The 20,882-nt window shown below is 24.3% G+C and overlaps 4 protein-coding genes across 6 annotated transcripts in view; 3 read left to right on the top strand and 1 right to left on the bottom strand.

The window, feature by feature from the left end:
• The first annotated feature begins 421 nt into the window (after positions 1-421).
• On the top strand, positions 422-1,535 carry LOC122849982. The gene is made up of 3 exons (XM_044148933.1): positions 422-551; positions 644-928; positions 1,365-1,535. The coding sequence occupies exons 1-3, from the start codon at positions 530-532 to the stop codon at positions 1,421-1,423; spliced, it is 366 nt and encodes a 121-aa protein (XP_044004868.1). The 5' UTR covers positions 422-529; the 3' UTR covers positions 1,424-1,535.
• Positions 1,536-1,651: 116 nt separating this feature from the next.
• On the top strand, positions 1,652-4,037 carry LOC122849981 (leucine-rich repeat-containing protein 15-like). The gene is made up of 7 exons (XM_044148932.1): positions 1,652-2,035; positions 2,112-2,262; positions 2,349-2,420; positions 2,475-2,618; positions 2,683-3,070; positions 3,160-3,419; positions 3,592-4,037. Exons 1-7 carry the CDS (start codon positions 1,723-1,725, stop codon positions 3,920-3,922), a joined length of 1,659 nt encoding a protein of 552 aa, XP_044004867.1. The 5' UTR covers positions 1,652-1,722; the 3' UTR covers positions 3,923-4,037.
• A 616-nt stretch (positions 4,038-4,653) lies between these two features.
• LOC122849980 (cysteine sulfinic acid decarboxylase) lies at positions 4,654-7,345 on the top strand. Its single transcript, XM_044148931.1, has 8 exons — positions 4,654-4,843; positions 5,349-5,533; positions 5,599-5,893; positions 5,961-6,149; positions 6,222-6,286; positions 6,354-6,543; positions 6,626-6,795; positions 6,872-7,345. The coding sequence occupies exons 1-8, from the start codon at positions 4,661-4,663 to the stop codon at positions 7,116-7,118; spliced, it is 1,524 nt and encodes a 507-aa protein (XP_044004866.1). The 5' UTR covers positions 4,654-4,660; the 3' UTR covers positions 7,119-7,345.
• A 747-nt stretch (positions 7,346-8,092) lies between these two features.
• LOC122849979 (semaphorin-5A) overlaps positions 8,093-20,882 on the bottom strand; it is a 48,120-nt gene continuing 35,330 nt past the window's right edge. Inside the window, exons 1-9 of one of the 3 annotated variants that reach the window (XM_044148930.1) lie at positions 13,735-13,831; positions 13,075-13,282; positions 12,439-12,641; positions 11,808-11,907; positions 11,181-11,380; positions 10,338-10,817; positions 9,971-10,259; positions 8,724-9,896; positions 8,093-8,642 (exon numbers count right to left, since the gene is read on the bottom strand). In XM_044148930.1, coding sequence (XP_044004865.1) covers positions 8,427-8,642; positions 8,724-9,896; positions 9,971-10,259; positions 10,338-10,817; positions 11,181-11,380; positions 11,808-11,907; positions 12,439-12,596 — 2,616 coding nt within the window. In that variant the 5' untranslated portion in view covers positions 12,597-12,641; positions 13,075-13,282; positions 13,735-13,831 and the 3' untranslated portion in view covers positions 8,093-8,426. Of the gene's footprint in view, positions 8,643-8,723; positions 9,897-9,970; positions 10,260-10,337; positions 10,818-11,180; positions 11,381-11,807; positions 11,908-12,438; positions 12,642-13,074; positions 13,283-13,734; positions 13,832-20,882 lie in introns of those variants that run through there. The other 2 variants (XM_044148928.1, XM_044148929.1) reach the window with 2 other exon arrangements.

The following is a 20,882-nucleotide window of genomic DNA, read 5'->3' as shown; positions in this document are numbered from 1 at the left end:
TAGGTTACTTAGACTAAAAAAAATAATATTTAATCAGCTAACATGGATCATAAAATATTAACATTATTATATCTCAGAAAAAAAAAAATAAAAACATTAAAATCTAATCATAAAAAGAAATGTTTTTTTAACAACGTAAATGTGACTTAATACCTAGTAATTTTATTTAATAGAGTTGATAAATTGACAAACTGAGTCAAGCCGAGTTGACAAGTGAGTCAAACAGTGTCGTGAGACAATTTAATATAACATCAAATTGTTACAATGATAAATAACTAGGGTATTTTGTGACTGGTATTTACCGGTCAACCGATGCTAATACGATAATCAAACAACATGTACAATAATCTACAGGTTTAGTCAGATAGTGGGAGAATTTTAGATCGCGAAAACACTTGAAAAAGTTGCATATAAATACTCATGTTTCATCATTGCTTTATCCAGTCTTCATCACAGTATCATTGTGAAAAGAATACAATTATTATTAATAAATTTTAAACTTGAAAAAGTTTTAATTAATATTATCAACATGAAGGCATTCTTTGCACTCGGTAAGTGTTATTTAAAAATTACATAAAATTATAATATTTAATTTTTCATTGAGCTTTAATTGATTTTTGTATTTTATTATTATTTTTTTTAGCACTTGTGACAGTTTGTATTTTTGCACTTTGCAATGATGCATATGCTGTACCATCAGACATGGACAAGGCAAAAGATGTAAAAGAACCAGCAGTAGCATCAAAAGATGTTAAAGATGCAATTAAAGCAGCTAAAGATCAAAAGAAAACTAAAAAAGAATGCGCCAAAGATTGTGGTACCGCTTATGACCCAGTGTGCGCTCATGATCCAGCAAATCCAAGCTTCAAACCAAGAAGTTTTGGTACACAATGTGCTATGGATGTCGTCAATTGTGAAATGGGAACAAGTAAGCTTTTCATTATATTCACATAAAATTTAAAAATAATAAATTTATTTGTTTTTTTTTTTTTCTTTTGGTTTCTATCGATATGGAAAATTTATTTTTGATAATATTTTAAAACCACTAGGTGGTGCATTGATGAAAATAAATTTTACAAGACTTATTTACATTTAATTTATTTAAATTTTTAGTAAATTGAAAAAATATTTACAATGCTTAGATATGGTAATATTCTTTCAACCGAATATTATCACATTTAAGCATTGAATTATTATTTAAAAAATTTAATAATTATTCTACCAAGTTTCGACAAACATTACTAATGTCTTGAAGATGAATTTAATTTACTAAAATATTTTCAAATTATTTAAATAGTTTAATAATTTATTAAATAAATTAAGTCGTTAATTAATTTTTGTTTTTTTTTTTATAATAATTACAGAACTCGTCGTCAAAAACAAAGGCGAATGTGCTGGTTCGACTGGTACAAGACTATCATAATTACTTTTTTTTGTCACAACATTAAATCCTCCGAAGCCACAAATATTATATCGCAATCTTTATAATGTAGATAAGAAAACATATTAAATCATTAAAATGCATAAATATTAAATTAAAAAAAAAACTGTTCACTTATTTTTTTTGCCTTGATAATTTTAATCAATAAAAAAATGATAAAAGTTAAATAGTTAAATGAATTTTATTTTTTTTAATAATTAACTCTTACCAGTTGTCCATTTTAGATTTATTTATTGAACAATGAATTGACTTAATTTGTGTGTACTGAATAAAATTAATAAATGAGGATGGGGAGTCTTGGGTTTTTTTTTTTTTTTATATATTTTCTTTTGTGCACAGTAGTGATTGCAGTTTTATTTTTTAGTCAAGCGATGATGAGTGGCTCTTACAGAAGCCTCGGAATGTTTAAAAAAATATTTTTAATATTTTTTGTGTTATTAATAACTGTTGATGGTGCTTCAATATGTTCTGAAATATTAAAAAATTGTTTTGATATTGATGAACAATCAAGTTCAACAGTTGATGATAAAATTGAAGATGTTGAGAGTAGAATTTCAAGATTGGAAAGACGTTTTCGAGCAATGGAACAACCAGGTTTATTTAATTTCTAATTTTTTTTTAAATCATTTAATTGTGTGATTGTGATGGGTACCTTTTTTTTGAATCATAGTTTGGCAAATTAGAGGCTGGCCAGGTGATTGGGAGGTTTGTGTCGAGGGACCATGCAAATGTCAACCAGAAACAAAATCAATATCTTGCTGGAATGATGAACTAGATGATGTTCCACCTGCTCAACTTATTCCACAAGATTCTATAAAAATGTAAATATAACACAAGTGAGTTATTTTTAATTTATTTTTATATTTATTTCTTTTATTTTCTTACCGTTTTTATTTTTTTCAAATAGAGATCTAGGAAATAATCACTTGACAGCTCTTCATCGTGATACCTTTCGAGATTTGACAGAGCTACGTGATTTGTAAGTTGAATAATTATTATTTATATAAAGAAAATTAATCAATATTCATTTCAGAGATTTGAGCAACAATATGATTGAACATTTGCCCTTGAATATTTTTTACTCTTTGGACAGTTTAACAAATCTTCGTATCAGTAAAAATTTACTCAGAGATTTACATCAAAGTCAATTTCTTCGAATGCGTCATCTTCAAATTTTGTAAGATCCTAATGGAAGGAGAAAAACAAAACAAATATTAATATTTATCTTTTGAATTTTTCAGAGATTTATCTTCAAATAAATTCATCGCTCTACCAGATGATCTTTTTATCACAAATACAATATTAGTCCTTCTCGAAATATCCTCAAATCGAATATCAACACTACCAAAGACAATATTTAATGGTTTACAAAATTTAGAAGAATTATTTTTATCAAAAAATCGTTTAACATCATTAAATTCATATGCTTTAAAAGATTTAATTAATTTAAAAACACTAAGACTTGATGAAAATCGTATACGTAATATTCAACCTGGTACATTTGATAAACAAATTAATTTAATTGAATTAAATCTCAGGGATAATCACTTAACATCATTACCATCAAGTTTATTTTTACATTTGAAATATTTAAAAAGTCTTGATTTATCAAGCAACATGATATCACGTGTAAGTATAATAAATAATTAATATTTTCTCAAACATTTAACAATGTTCCAAATAATAAAATAAATTACATAAATAAAAAAAATCAACAGATCGATAAAGATGCGATGAAAGGTCTTGGCTCATTAAAAGAATTACGCCTTGGTAAAAATCAAATAAAATCAATAACAAAAAAAATGTTTTTATCAACTCCATCATTACAAAATTTAGTGCTATATGCAAATAAAATTGAAAATATATCAAATGGTGATTTTCAAGGTCTCAAAAATTTAACATTACTTTTTCTTCATTCAAATAAAATTCGATATCTAGAGTCAGATTCACTCCAAGATATCCTGAATTTACAAAAGCTGTAAGTAAATTATTTATTAATAATTAAATTAATATAATAAATTGAAAATGAAAAAACAATAAATAATAATTAATTTAAAATTAATTATAATAGATATAAATGTAGAAATGAAAAAAAACCATCGACCTCATAATTAACATTAAATGATTAGATATAAAATTAATATTTACAGACAACTTGAGGGCAATCACCTTTCGTATTTACCAAGTCATTTATTTGATAATTTAAATTCAATTCAACAATTGCGTCTTGCAAGAAATCCATGGGATTGTAATTGCGATGCATCGTATCTTGCAACTTGGCTGAGAAAAATGTATTTTTCACATTTAAATATAACAAGCAATAATGATAATCGTTATAATTATTGGGAATCTGGTGGTGGTGCTATTTGTTGGGGTCCTGGTATGCTTGGTGGTAAACTTGTTGCTGAATTATCATATGCTGAACTTTGCCAAGGACAATGGGCATCAATGAAAGGATTAAGACCTAGAAAAAAAATTTAATTATTAAATTATATTAATTATAAGTTTATCCAAAAATTATTTACCCTTTCAGTTGTAGAATCGAATTTCTAACTCGTGGTCAATCAATTAATTTGTTGGGAAAATTAATTGCGTTAGTCATCAATAATTAAATAAATAAATCTAGAACAAAGTTAATTAAATAAATATAAAAAATGTTAATTGATTAAAAATGTTTATTTAATTGTAAGGAAAATTACTAAATAAAAATAATAATAGTCTTGTTTACTTTAGGGTGTTATAATTGCATCAAATAATTTCCACTCGATAAATCAAGCCTCTCATAATTATTCTCATAAATTATTATTCAACTTTGTAATCATTAATCAAGTAGAAAAATAAAAATTATATCAAAATATTGTTTATAAATATTTGATGATATTTAATTTAAATTTTTTAAATATTATATTTTTAATTAATTTGTATTTAAATTAAATATTTTAAATTTTAAAAATAAATAATTTATAATATTTTTTATCATTCATTCATAAAATTATAATTTTAAATTGATTACTTTTTATTATTTTTATAATAAATTTTTACGTTTATTATTTAGTTAAATTTGTGAAAATGTAAATTAATATATAGCCAGTTCATTGACTTCAGTTGTGTATATCCAATACAGAGGCTATCATTATACACTGTGTGTTGAATGATGCCTTGAAGAAAATAAAAAAAAAAAAAAAGTAAATAATTTATCTTGGTGGGGATTATTTACAAATGTTTTATGTACTTCGACAAGAAAATATTAGTCAGTGCTGGTCAGTCACCATGGCTAAATCGAGTGATTCAAATACATTTAAAATTCTAGATGAAGTGTATCAAATATTAAAGGAAGAACATGTTTTTGATACGTCTGGAAAAAATCAAGTTATTGAGTTCATTCATCCCAAGCAACTACAGGTGATTTTTTATTATTTTTAAAACAAACTGATAAAGTCTAGAAAATTTTTAAAACAATATTTTTGTGTTTTACTTTTTGATTAAATTATAATTTATAAATTATAATTAAATATATTTTATTTTAAAATAAATTATGTAATGCAGTAAACAAAAATAAATAACGATATGCGTTATCAACTATTTTTCTATGCGTAGTAAATTTTTCTTATCGAAACTAGAAAAGAAAAAAAAAAAAAAAATAATAAAAATATTTAAAAATAAAATTTAAAAATAGTTTTAAAAATTTTAAAATAATATTTTTAAAATGTATTTTAAAATATTTGTTTAATTTTAAACTTTCAAATCATCTTACACCAAGATAAAAAAAAATTTACTTTCTAATTTCGATTAAGGAAATTATTAAACCTGTTCTATCAAATACTATTAAATTTTAAAAATTCTCCTACTTAATTTGATAATACTATTTGTATTCTATTTAAAAATAAAATATATTTTTTTGTCATAGGAAAAAATAGATATTACAATCACAGAAGATGGAGCAACACCAGAAGAAATAAAAAAAATGATTCGTCAAATAGCACGTTATTCAGTTAAAACTTCAAATCCACATTTTCATAATCAACTTTATGGTGGTGTTGATAATTATGGCTTGGCTGGAGCATGGATGACAGAGAGTTTAAATACAAGCCAGTAAGATAATAAATAAAAATTAAATTTTCACATTAATAATAATTAAAAATAAATAATAAATTTAGGTATACTTATGAAGTTGCTCCAGTTTTTATGCTGATTGAAAGAGAGGTCTTAAATAAAGCTCTCTCATTGGCAAACTATCCATTATTTCCTGATGGTGATGGAGTACTTTGTCCAGGTGGCAGTATTGCAAATATGTATGGCATGATTTTAGGTAGATATAAAAAATTTCCAGATGTTAAAACCAAGGGTCTCAGTAGTTTACCACCACTTGCTGTATTTACAAGTGATTGCAGTCATTATTCAATGTTGAAAGGTGCACACTGGCTTGGTCTAGGAACTGAAAGTGTTTTTAGTGTAAGTTTTTATTAATTTATTTAATTAATTTCATTGAAAATATAATATATTTATTATTTTGTTAAAGGTTAAAACAGATTCATTTGGAAGAATGAATCCTCAAGATTTAATACGTGCAATTGATGAATCAAAAACTAAAGGATACGTACCATATTTTGTTAATGCAACAGCAGGAACAACAATACTTGCTTCAATTGATCCACTTGATGATATTGCAACCATTTGTAAAAATAATAATCTATGGTTTCACGTTGATGTTTGTATAAATATTTTCATGATAATTCTGAAATAAAAATAAAAATTATATTAATTTATTTATTGTTCGTAGGCTTGTTTGGGAGGAACTTTATTATTGTCAGAAAAATATCGTAAAAGACTGAAAGGAATTGAAAAGTAAGTTGAAACAATTTTTTATTTAAAGAAAAAAAAAAAATTATTTTAATATATTTTTAAATTATAGATCAAATTCAATTGCTTGGAATCCACACAAAATGCTTGGTGCACCATTTCAATGTTCTCTATTTTTAGTTAGAGGTAAAAATTTACTTCATGAAGCTAATTGTGCTGGTGCAACATATTTATTTCAACAAGATAAATTTTATGATGTATCTTGGGACACTGGTGATAAAAGTGTACAATGTGGTAGAAAGGTAAAATCTCAATCAAATTTAATTTTAAATTTACATGACAATAGTTATAATTCATTAATTTATTTTTCTATTAAATAATTAGGTTGATGCAGTTAAATTATGGCTTATGTGGAGAGCACGTGGTACAAAAGAACTTGGTAATCTAGTTGACACTGCAATGGAATCAGCTGAGTATTTTTTTGAAAAAATTAAATCACGTGAAGGATTTAGACTTGTATTTTCTGAATTTGATGGAAATACAATATGTTTTTGGTAAGTTAATTTAATAGAAAAATTACCAACACAATATTTTAAATGATAAATGAATTGTTTTAATTTTTTTTTCAAGGTATGTACCACCTAGCATGAGAGGCCAAGATGAAAATGATGATTGGTGGAAGAAATTGTATGACAGTACATCAAAAATAAAAGAATTATTAGTACTTGATGGACGACTGATGATTGGTTACACTCCAATGAAACACAAAGGTTTTGGTAATTTTTTCCGTATGGTTGTTTGTTGTCAACCACCTCCAAGTCATTCAACAATGGACTTTGCTATTGAACAGATTGAAAAAATTGGTGGTAAACTCTGAATATATATTTTCATTATCTTCATTTTCTTCCGTCCAATGAAAACATAATTTCTACATAGTAAACAAGATTATCAAAATTAAACAATCATAAAATTATTTCATTTTTATTTGTATATCAGTTTTTTTTTTTTTTTATAAAAATGCATTTTTCTAAGAGGTCAGTTTATAAATACAATGTAAAAATCCTACTGATAGCATAAAAAATAAACATTAATTTATAAAGCTTACATGAGTTCACAAATGTTTATTTAAATTATTTAGAAAATATATTTTCTATGGTCTCCAATAATTTTTATCTTACAAAAAAATTGATCTCAATATGAGCAATAACAACAATAATAATTATTAAAATATATAAAAAATAAATATGGTATTTTTGTAATAAATTAACCATATTTATTTATTTTTTTTTTTTTGTAAAAATAATTTATGTACATATATATGCATCATGGCACTGCGGCGATTTAATGTAAAATATAAAATAATCTCCACATAAATACATAAATTTATTTTAAAAATAAAATATTATTTATGAATTGTTAGATATGTATATATAAATATTTACAATATTTGTTTGGCTCGGTTATTTTGATGATAAATGAAAAGAAAAAAAAAACATATCTCTTGTTAAATACAGATGATTTTTTTCCTTCTTAAAATGACTTTATACAAATGAAAACTTTTAAATGCCCGACAAAGTTTCCTTTTCTTTCTTCATCTTTCTATTAATTATTTACATAAACAAAAATAAAATTTTATATATAATTTATAATATTAATTTAAAAAATAATAATAAACAGCGAAATATTTACAATTATATATATTAAAAACCATCCAACCAAAATATTAATAAAGCAAAAGAATTGTAATAAAAATTTATAATTTTATCATGCAAATAAAGTTTGACTTTGACCGGTAGTTAAAACCTTTTTTGTATTGATAAAAAAATTATTATTTTATATTGAAATTGGCCGGTAGGTTATTGACATATTACAATTGTAAATAAATCCCAAAAATTAACAATATATTTACTGCAACTCAATCTACATTTGAGCAACAATCTGACGTCATTATAAATTAAAAAAAAAAAAAAAACTATTGTATATATTAAATTGTCATTAAAACGTCAGATCAAGAGTCTACTCGATTTATGATAATTTCAGTCGTTTTATAATTACTCAATTGCAATTATTATTATTAATTTTTGTTTGTTTTTTTTTGTTCCTGGTCAATGTCAGTTGAACACAGTACTTATATAAAATTGTGTTTAATTAAGTATCAGTCAATAAAATCTTTGTAATGTGGTTTTTAGTAATACTTTTCTTGATCTAAATCCGCTCGAATATGTTGTTGTCCATGGCTATTTCTTTTTAATGTTGCTGATTCATAATCAAGAGCTTTTGGATAAAGTTTTGGACTACCCAAACCATTGACATTTGGATTAATTTTTGTTCTAAGTGTTCCATTACCATGACTTGAACCAGAAAAACTTGGTTGTCGTTTTGTATTTACCTGAAAACAAAACTAGAATAAATTTCATTTAAAAACAAAAAATTAAATATAAATAAAATTACAATAAAAAAATTATAAAATAATTATACCAACCTCTTTCAATGGTACAGCAACGTAGGGATTTTGTTTACTTATATAATGTGGACTACCAGGTACAGTTGGTTTTTTTCTTTTCATATATAAAAATGCAGCAAGTGAACACATTGCTAAACCCATTAAAAAACCAACTAAACAACCAGCAACAACAGCACCCATTGATGCACCAACAATTTCACCTCTTCTTGGTAATGCATTTGACATTATTTCTTCATCATTACATTTTGATAAACAATCTCTTATTTCTTTATTAACACCATGACAACCAAAACCTTGTGATTGTAAACAATTTCTTGTTCTATATTGTTGTCCTGTTTCATCATCACATAATGACCAATCACTCCAACATGACCATGAATTATCATTTTTTTTTAATGCATTTTTACAAGCTTGAATGTTACATCCACTGTCTGAATTTACCATATCATTATCAATAACTTTTTTATTAACATTACCACGAGTGCATGATCCATCATTACGACAAAAACGTTCTTCTTCTTTAACTAAATCAATTTTAATATTTGATGGATCTTCAGTTTGTTCTTTACAACTGTATCTATATCTTTTTTCAATATAACCAAAATTATTTTGTGATGTATTTAATGAATTTGTTGTGATAAACCATGGTGTCCATGCTGAAAATTTACGTGACTCTGAACATGGCTGTGTATTACAATGTTCAATTTGAAAATTACAACCTGGACAATCATTATCATTGCTATATGATGATGATTTATCACAAGTTCTTTCACGTAAACGTATACCACCATTACAAGGACGTGAACATGAATTCCAAGGACCCCAAGATGACCAACGACCACTTGTTTGTATTGATGTAGTTGTTGTTGTTGTTGTCGTTGTGGTTGATGATGCTGATAATTGTTTTGTCAATGGACATGGTGGTAAACCAATGCATATTATTTCATCATGATCATGACCAACACAAACACGACCACCATAAGCTGGTGCTGGATTAGTACATGTACGACTACGTGTTTTCATTGCAAAACCACATGTTTGTGAACAACCAGACCATGATGACCATTGTGACCAATCACCATGTATTGTACAATTTGATACTTTTATTTTTGGTCCTGTACATGTTGATCCACCATTTTCTGGTGGTGGATTATTACATACACGTGTTTGACACTGACAAGTATCAAAATCCTATAAATAAAATTTTTAAAAAAAATTAGTTTATAATGAAATATTTATAATAAAAATTCATTGATTTAAATTACCTCAGTATTGTCAGAATTTTGTCGTGAATGTGAACGTCCATAACCATTTGCAATTTCTCCAGTTCCATGCTGACAAGGTGCCCATGTGCTCCATGCACTCCAACCACCATCAACTGGATCAGTTAATACTGGACAACTTTTAATTTCTTGTTGCCAATGATTAGCTTGATGATTTTGATTTGGTGCCATTTCACATTTCATCATGTGTTCATTCCAACCACAATATGGCTCTTGGGCATTTAAACATGCTTGACGATTTCTATGACGATGGCATTGAGCTGCTGGTATTCTAAAAAATTATAACATTATTATTATTTATACAATAAATAATTAAATGACAAATATTTATTGATGAGTAAATCATTACCTGAGTAGACCATTTTCCATGCCAACATATAAACTTTGTGAATCTTTTAAAAATTGTAAAATCATAGCAGGTGATGGTAATGGTCCCCATACTTCAACAACACATGTAACTTGTGTTTTTGATAATAGAGATAATTTTTTAATTAATCCCTCAGCAGTTGCAACATATAAAATAGTTATAGTTTGATGAAATTTAGTTGATGTTTTATCAATAGCAATATGTGTAAATCTTTCCATTGTTGTTGAATATAATGGTCCAATTTTTGTACCTTGTACAGCTTCATCCATAAGTTGATATTTTTTATTATCCATTACTTGATGTTGTTCAACTGGTACATCACAATGTTGTCTATATTGATTTGGTACACGTTTTTTTTCCCATGCTGCACCAGAATGTTCTTGATGTTTGAATGGACCATTGAATGATGATTCAATTGATGTCATATTGAATGCACAAATTGCTGAACCAGCAATTGCGTTGCTATTTAAATAAAAAATAAATAATAAAATAACCAGCACTTGTGTATAAATTAATTAAATTCTTTTTTTTTTATCTTTTTTTTTTAAATATATATAATTGCAGTGTCATTGCCATGTATTTATAAATTTGTTCTATCAGTTGAATTAATGTTTTTTTGAATAACCGATATAATGAGATATTATTTTGTTTTTTTTTTTTTATTTAATTTTACCCATTATTTGACTTTTTTTAAAATGTACATTGCAAGGACAGAAAAATAATCAATTTTATATCCAATTAGATATTGCTTTGTGATAATTTATCAATGTGGTTTTTTTAATAGAATGTTATTTTTTGAATTTATAATTTTATTGACAAATTTACCTTGGAGTTGTGAAGGTTGCATAAACAATTCCTTCATCTGGACTGTAAGCAGCACCCTGTATCTCATCATAATAAAATGGAAATTCACCAGGTTGTGAACAATTTAATCGAGCTTTGCTAAAAGACATCCATACATCTTTCAGCATTGGTTTACCACCTGGATCTTTTTTACAAACTCTTGCAATTCTTGAATATATTTTCTGTAATAAATAAATTTATTATTTTTAATAATAATTTATAAAAACAAAGACAAAATTGTCATTCAATAAAAAAAAGGGAATAGAAAAAATATTAAGAGTTTATATATTTTTTTTTTTATATTCGTTTTATGATTTTAGTGCAGTTTTATATATAGATAAAATTGATGTTTTATTTTAATGTATATTTTTAAAGACATTTAAAGTTTTTATCTATTTTTTTCATTTTTTAAATTGTTTTTTTATAATTTATATAGACAAGTATTGAATCAACTTTGACGACGTGAATTTTTTTAAGAGACAATTCAAAATGTTAATGTATTAAGAAATTATTATTATTTTTTTTTTTATGATTAAGAGATATATTTCATGGTATTTAATAGCTGAATAATTAAGAGACATTATTATGTTTATATTGTTTTTTATTTACCTTGCCACAATTGATATACTCCACAGCAATTTCACGAAATAAAAAATAAACGTGATCTTTAGTCTCAAAACTTCCAACAAATTGTGGGTCATTTAGCCATCTAAAAATATAAAATTATTTAACATTATATTTTATTGAACAAAAAAAAATGTTTTTATTTTTTTAAACTTTTATATTTTATTTACAACGCATGTCAAACAAATTGTCATAAAAATCACAATGCAGTTTTAAAATAAAAAATTTATCTTCTCTTTATCCTTGAAGGAGAATTATTCAAATTTTATTATTAACAAATACATTTAAATGACTATCATTTACAAGAGAAAAAACAATACTAACAGAAAAATAAAACAAAAAAATAAATAACAATTCACAAATAATTGATAATAAAATTTATTAAAATAGTATTAAATTTTTTTTTATGTCATTTATCTAGCTGGAATAATAAATCATGATTTAAAAATAATAAAAAAAAAAAAAAAGATACTTGATGAAATATTTATTTATTGTAAGAATTAAAATAAAAAAAAAAAAAAAATTTATTAATATAATTTTGTGATTTATGTAAAGCTGACTACAAATATATTTTTTTTCTTCAGTTATATATAAAATAATAAAAATGATTTCTTACCGAGAATCATACTGTTGAGTTCGCAAATTTGGTGAAGCAAGTGTACGATAAATAGCAGCATCAGTACTAGAAAAATCAAGTGGTGTACCAGAAAAAAGTCCACCATTTGATCTAGCAAGAAGAGCAGTGACATTGGAAGCTGGTGAATGGGGTGCCATTGCTACTCCGGACACACGACTCGTTACATTATTAATATTTTCAATCTGCAAACAAAAAAAAAAAACATCAATTTAAACATCTTATTCTTTCACACAACAACAACATCAAATTATCTCAGTTTAATATTTCCTTTTTATTTTATTCACACGTTAACTTGATGTGTTATAATCAAATAAGTCAACTGATGATGACTAAAATATTAATTTAAATTTAAATTTGCTGTATCTTATTTCTCAAGCGAATAAAAAATTCAACAATTAAAATATATAAATTAGCAATGGTATAATCAAATCAACGCGTGTAATAATAAAAATTAATTTCTTTTTAAAATTTAACATACTGTATTATTATTAATATGCATGACATGTCAATTTGTTTTTTTTTTATTTTTATTAAACATTTTTATATAATTTAAAATTAATTAATTTAGCCATGAAGACACATGATGAGCTTGAATATATTTTGAATATACTTTACCTCACGCCAGGTGCACAGTGGACTGAAAGCATTTGTTCCACAAGTAAATAAACTTTTTCCATTTGTAAGAAGAACCTTTATGTAATTGCGACAATTTTGAGGTGTTTGACCTTTGTCCTGACATGTTGTTATTTTATCTGCTGGTGCTGGCCATACTGCATGCTCCAATGGTGTCAATGTTGTCAATGTCAATCTGTATAAATTATCTCTGTAACAAATAACAATCAAAATTTATTAATTAATAATAATTTTCTATCATTAAAATTTAACTAGTGCTGTATGTGTTTATTGTGGATTTTTTTTTTTTAAATTACTGATTGATTTGACCTCGAGAATGGACTGTATGACAGGTCTTTTTGAGTGGGTTGTATCGAGTTTGTGTCGTTTATTTAAATATCTTTGTAAGCACATATAAAAAAAAATAAAACAAAAAGTTACTCTGGGGACAACATTCCAAAACTTCCCACCTCAGGGTATATCTTGAATAATTCAATAGCAAAAAAATATATAATTTTAAATAAAGACAAATTGCTTATATCTTATTATTTTTTTATATTTTTATTGAAAAAAAATTATTTGATATAATTTTTATAAATAATATCAAGTTGTTTAATTTTTATCGTGGCATTTTTTAAATATTGATTTATGAATTTTATATACTTGTATGTTGTAGGCGACCTATGATCAATATATGATTTTTTTTTAAATCTTTAAATCAGTCTGGTTGAAGTTTAATATGGTAGTAGAAATATAAATATATATTTTCATTTGAAAAAAAAAAAAACTGATTTAGCAGTGTATGCCCGCGCATTTTATACCAGACATTAGTGCGTATATACTGATAAATAAATTATCGATCGATTTATAAATAAACTTGCGTTGGTGTGATCACTTGCAGTGTGTATGTATATATTTTTTTCATTTGTATCTTGAGTGAAGGAAAATCCAGTCCCCGGGCGCGACTATGGATAAGAAATTATCTTGGTTACAAGCCGCTTCGATGCAGGTATCAAAGTTATTGAGGCTTCGATCCTTTGATACGAATAAAAATATATATATTGATATATATTTTTCATTTCTTTTTCAAATACGTAATATAGATATTTTTTTTTTTATTTTTCTCTGGATTAAGATAAAAGTTGATAAAGATACCTGTTGATCCACAAGTCATAAAATATATATCATGTGTTACCAAAGTTGTTGATAGAAAAAAAAAAAAAATAATTTTTAAATTTACAACGATAATTAATAAATAATAACAGTTATTTAAAATTACTGAATGACTATTACAAAAATAAAATTGTAAATAAATAAATGAGAAAAAAAAAAAAGCGAAAAAAATATTTTTTTTTTAATTTATAATTATTTTAGAATAACAAATTTAAAATTAATTTTACTGAATATTAAATTTTGTTATTGAAAAAAAAATTTATCTCTTGATAATTAAAATAATATATATAAATAATAAAATTAAAAATTATGTAATGTTTTAAAGAAAGGAAAAAAATAAATAAATATATTTATGGATTTATTATATAAATTATTGATATAATTTTTTTTAAACAACTGACATATTGAAATATAATTTCGAGCTATTACTTAATTTTAATATATTGTTTTTTTATAAATTTTATTTTCAATTCAAGTTTTTTATTAATTCAATTCTTGATGAATAAATCCGGTAAATTCAACAACAAAATAAGAAAAAGTTGGCGGTATTAATGGCGCCTACGTGGGCGCTATGCTTCTGTCGCTGTCAAGACACAGGTAATTATTATAAAGCGAAATATAAATGTGCTCACAGTTTACCACTGAACATACCAATTAATAAACCTATGTATTTTTTTTTTCCATCATGTATACACATTTACTTTCAACGTCTATCAAAAACCATGTAAATCAGAAAACGATTTCTAATTTTTAAACAAAAGAGGAAAATTGAAAAAGTAAAAAAAATAATTGATCAATATAATTTACAAATTAAAATCAATATTATCAAAATCATATATGATTATATTTTATTATTGTTGAAATATCAACAGTATTTTATATTTGGATTGAACCGTTAAATAGCGAACATCAAAAACGACATATATAAAAATTAAAATGATCAAGAAGGGTGAGAGATAATAAAGATGAAATGAAAAAATAAAAAATAAATTAAAATAAGAATATTATGGTTTGATAAACTGTGTGTGCTTCTCGTTACTGAACTACTTATATATGAGTGAGTGGCCATATTGAAACAGATTGCTTCCTGCTCAGTGCACAAATATATCCCTATGGTTATAAGAAACGAGAATGATGATGCCTTGGTGTACATAAGTACTCGTCATTAGTTGCTCGTGTAACAAATATAAACATGCTTTTATATTAAATAAAAAAAAAATTTAATTTTATATAAAAATATATATTTTTCTTCTTTTTCTAATATTCTAAATAAATAAATATTATTATAAAAAAAAAAAAAAAGTCATGTTTATGAAACCTTCACATTAATTAATATCAAATTTTTTCTTATAAATATTTTGATAAGTTTTAAAATAATTCAAAAAAATTGTCTCTCATTTTCAAGTTACTTTCACATTGATTTTTTTGGCTAACTTGATCAATGTATTGTCCAAAAAATTCTCAGCTGTCTTAATAGCGATACCGATGTGGTTTACCCACGCTATTATCACTGGCGTCTTAACCTGCGTGTACACTTGGCCGGTGTATGAAAATAACGATGTATATAATTTTCGCTTATTTATATTTTTTTTTATTTTCGATTTCAAAATACATATATACAATAACTCGCGTAGGTTGCATACAGTGAAACTGGTGCTTTTATAAAATGAAACTTGTACGCACGCAATGATTAGCAAAATACCACCAGACACAACAACCAAAAGATAAAAAAAATCACAAAGAAATGAAGAATAAAAAAATATAAATAATAATATTTAATAAACCACATGTATATATAAAAACTGAGGTTTCTTATATTCTCATATTTTCAAATGTTCTTTTGTTCATTGATTTTTATCTTTTTCTTTTTTGAATTATTTATTATTATTTATTTCTAGTTTTTAATGTCATCTAATGATGGCTGTATGCGGCAATTTATGTATGTTAAATTTGACTGGTTTTTTGATACTTCCCACGAGAATTGGTTGTCGACTTTTTAGCTAAAATATTTTTGAGTAATTCGACATAAAATGTTAAATTTAAAAAAGAAAAAATATTCAAGATAAAGGGACACCATGATTTAAAAAAAAAAAAATGTAATCTACAAGAGAATAGAAAATGTAAATTAATATAAATTTTATATCAACATGTAGACATTTGATTGATAAAGATTGGGTGCAGTGTGAAGAGAGTTTAACTTGTGAAAGCTCAACAGGTTAATGTATACAACACGTGTACACGCACTACTGCAATTAGTCAAAAGGCAAACGTACAGTTAATTAATTAGCAATTGATAGGTATTTTAGATTAGAAACCAAATGATTGGGTAATAAAACCATATAAACATCAAATAGATAGTATATTACAAATATAATGTAACTTGAAAAACGAAAATTTATATTAATCTTGAATTAATATTGCATTGCATAATAAATATCACAGATGAAATTACAGTTATATTTATTTTATTAGATTATAAAATATTTTTGCCAATAGTCATTGACACATGTATCATATTTTATTTTATATTTAAAAAATTAAAAACTACTGCATAATAATAAAATTTAAAAATAAAATAAATAAACAGTAGCAGCAAATAAAACTACTTAAAAGTAATTGAAAAAAAAAATACAAAATATATTTAGATCGACTATTTATATAGATCAAATAAATAATGATAAAAAAAAAATAATAATTCAACTTTAAAAATAAATTTATAAAAAATTAGATAAATATAAAACTGTTAAAATGATAATTTTCATACTTCAAATTAATTAATATAAAATAAATTATTAATAAAAAATAAAATAAGATCAAAATTCAAGAATTAAAAAAAAAATGCGTAGGTTTTTTTTCAACGACAAAAAAACCCACGTATTATAAATGTCATCAGACATTAAAGATTATTATTATGCCATAACGCATTCTAATGTACACAATAAATATTTTTTTACATACGCATATATAAACACGAGTACATATTTAGATCGACATGTCTCAGTAACAATTATTGTCACTAATAAACAGAAAATACACTGCTTTGAATATATACTTTGTCACTCATAAATGTCATGGATTTTAGTATTTTGATAAGCCATATATTTTTAGAATATAAAAATAAACATTCCAAGTTTATTATTAATAAATAAAAATACGTCAACACATTTGAAATATATATTTTTATCTATTATTTCTCAATAAATTTATTTGTAATTATTACCAACCCCTTTGAAAATATAATTTTTCTAAATATAATAATTCAATAATCTGACATGGTTCATTATTAATTTGTTGATCTAGTTTAAACTGGTAAGTGTCCTCTGTTATAGGTGTCACCTTTCACATGTTCACATCTAGTGTGTTAAAAAATAAAAAGATATATATTGCCAGGGGGTTTAATGTTGTATAAAATAGTAAATAATACGTAGGCAAGCATATAGTTAATAATATGCAAAATCACATATGCATATCTGTCAAAATGTGTGTGTGTGTGTGTGTTGCCTCGGTGGTTATATCGAGACGTCGATTAACACATAAATCTTGATCTAGACACCAGCTTGAATATATTCATACTAGATAGTTTCATGCCGCCGGGGTACTTGGCGCCAGTATCGACATTCTTCAATTTTAATAAATAAAAAAAATCAAAATATTTTTTATTTTTATTAAGGTGCAAATAAATTGATTGAAAAAAATATTATTATTAATATTTTTTTGACTTTTTTTAAATTTGATAATTATATATGATTTTTTTGATGTAGATGAATAATTTTATATTTTTTATTTTTTGGTTTTCTAAAAAATATATAGATAAATTTGGTTTTTTTTTTTTTTTATGTTTGTGCGGTGTTGAATATTATTATGGAAATTATTGTAAAGCTTTAAATATAAAATTATTGTGGTTTAACATATTGACTGTGGTTAATAACCAGATTATATTAATAAAAAAAAAACACCGTTTTTTGATTTATGTTTAATTTTTTTTTTTTTTTTTTTTTGGTAAAAAAGATTTTAAATGTTTAACGAATATTAATAATTTTTTTTTTCTATTGTCAATGTTTCAACTCGTAATAAATATTATGATTTGTTATTAATTTAAGCTTCGATGTTATTATAATTTTTTCGAAAACATTTCGATGCGGCTAAAAATTAAATATTTAAATAAGAAAAATTAATTTTGAGATTTTTTTGAAAATAAATAGAAATAAATTGAGCATTTTTCTAGAATTTTATGTCATTCATGTCGTCAGTTTGTTAATTTAAAAAAATATTACACTCTTCATTTGAATATATAAGATTTAAATGAAGCTGATGCAAATTATCATTTGGAAAATTTTAAATTGACAGTGGGTAGATATGGGCAACGCCTTGAGAATTATTTCAAGTTGAAATAAAATTATATACCGAGTTAAAAAATTTACATACATTTAATAATTTTTCATTGAATTTAAAATACTGTTGTTAAATTGCAAATATATAAATTTAATAATAACACACTAATTATTATTTATATTGATATAATAAAGCTCAATTTAAAAAACAATACACTGGAAGTAATTAATATTTATCTTCAATTTGATAAGACAAATTAATTAATGTTCATTAAAATGATATAATAAAAATAATATTATTATTTTTTTTTATCATTTCGTAGTAATTGTAAAAGAAAAAAAAAGCTAATAAAAAAATTTTTTTTCATCTTAATTAAATTCTAAGAAAATACGTGGATATATAAACTTCCATAAATCCAATCAAAATTTCTTCAAACTTGTGCCCACACTCGTACAATAACTTTAACTCAATTGCACAAAGTTAATGAGGATTACGTGGGTGAGTTTATTGTTCTATTCATCTTTCTAATTTTTTTTTTTATTATTTTACATTTATTTATTTATTTTCGGTATCATCGCTTGCATCGTATAGAAGTGAGGACATTATTTGCGGAGGCGGTTGGTTTCCTCTTAGATGCACAAATAGAAAAAGAGCAAAAGTGTAATTTTTTTTATTTTTTTTATTTTACTCATGAATGAATCTCGGGTTTCAATATTTTCCTGTTTATTTATTGGATAATTTTTTATCAATTTATATTTATTTTAGTGGCGAAAAAAAAACCCACACAGTTGTAAAATTTTAGTGCACAAAATTATACTTGATTTAACTCAAAGTTCATAATTAATTTTGACCGATAAAATTTGGCTTTATATTATTTTTTCATCATGATAATATTTAATGTTATAATATTATTATAAAATTACTTAATTTTACGCCATGTCAACCATGTGCATTTTTTATTTTACTTTATACGTATTTTAAATTTTTTATATCAACTTCAAGTTATTTATTTTTTCTTTTCTATTATAGTAAATTGCATAAGAGCTTGAAATATCTTCTGCTGTGAGCTGTCACCAGATTTATACATCCACCACATGAGAAACACACTGAGTATAATAATTGAACTCTTGGTATAGTTGTTTCGATGGTATGTAAACCACATTTTAATACAGGATGTTTCTACCACTTTGTTTTTTTTTTTATTTTTACGACTGCAATATTCACGTATACACTTGTTTATGTATAATTGTATATTTCAACAAATTTCTCTACTGGTATGTTATAATAACTAACTGTTTAACAAAAAACCTTGCATTTTTTAGTTGAATTGATGTGTGAGATAATCGTTTGAGTTATACTTGAGCTGCCTTAAATTATCTACTCAACAAATATAATTATAATAACACCCAGTTTATATACAACAAAATTTTACCAACAATAAAATCAAAATAAACAATATAATTATCAAAAAAAAAAAAAAAAATCCATCCTAACTATTTTTTTACTCCTGCTTAGTTAAACTTTGTGCAATTTTTATTTCTCGATGTAATTAATGCTATTGTTTTTTTTTTTTTTTACATTTTAACTTTCACAAACTCTTTATTGAAAAATTCAAAAATTCAAACGATAGTTATTGTAATTAGGATGTTTTTTTTTTTTTTTCATTCTGAATGACAGATTTATAATTTACTTTCAGAGGATATTTATTTATCTACAGTATAACTCGTGTGTATTTTATTATTTTCGATGGCCATTGTTTGCAACAGTAGTCGATTGAATATTTCACCCAACTGACCCTTCAAAAGAATTTTATCTAACCGAATAACATCGACACAAAGAACAAAATAAAATACCAATACAACTTTGACTACAATAAATTTACGTTTGGAAATAAAAAAATATTTATCTTTTAAATTTAAAATGTAGTAATTTGCTGATATATCAGGTGAGATACAAAAAAAAAATCATTAAAATTTCTCCATTTTCTTCACCTGATTAACCGTTTTGTTTTTTCTTCTTCTCTTTGTTATTTTTTTGTACTTTGAAGCGTTAAATTTCAACAATCTGTTTCAGAAAGAATAATAAATTTTTTTTCAAATTGGGGGTGAAGGGAATTTGTTATTTGATTATATTGATGCAGCCAAGAAATAAATTAAAATGCACGCCAAATTAAATCATCGAAGCGTTAAAATATTTCAAGCTTCAAAAGAAGTGTCTATTGCACTTTTTAAGTCGAGAAAATAAAAAAAAAAAACCAAAAGCTAGTTTCCGGATATTTCTTGTCGATCGTTTCAAAGTTATATGCG

The sequence above is a fragment of the Aphidius gifuensis genome, linkage group LG2 (assembly GCF_014905175.1).
Source record: "Aphidius gifuensis isolate YNYX2018 linkage group LG2, ASM1490517v1, whole genome shotgun sequence".
Taxonomy (NCBI): domain Eukaryota; kingdom Metazoa; phylum Arthropoda; class Insecta; order Hymenoptera; family Braconidae; genus Aphidius; species Aphidius gifuensis.
Note: the sequence above shows the minus strand (reverse complement) of the source record. Positions and strands in the feature narration are given on the sequence as shown.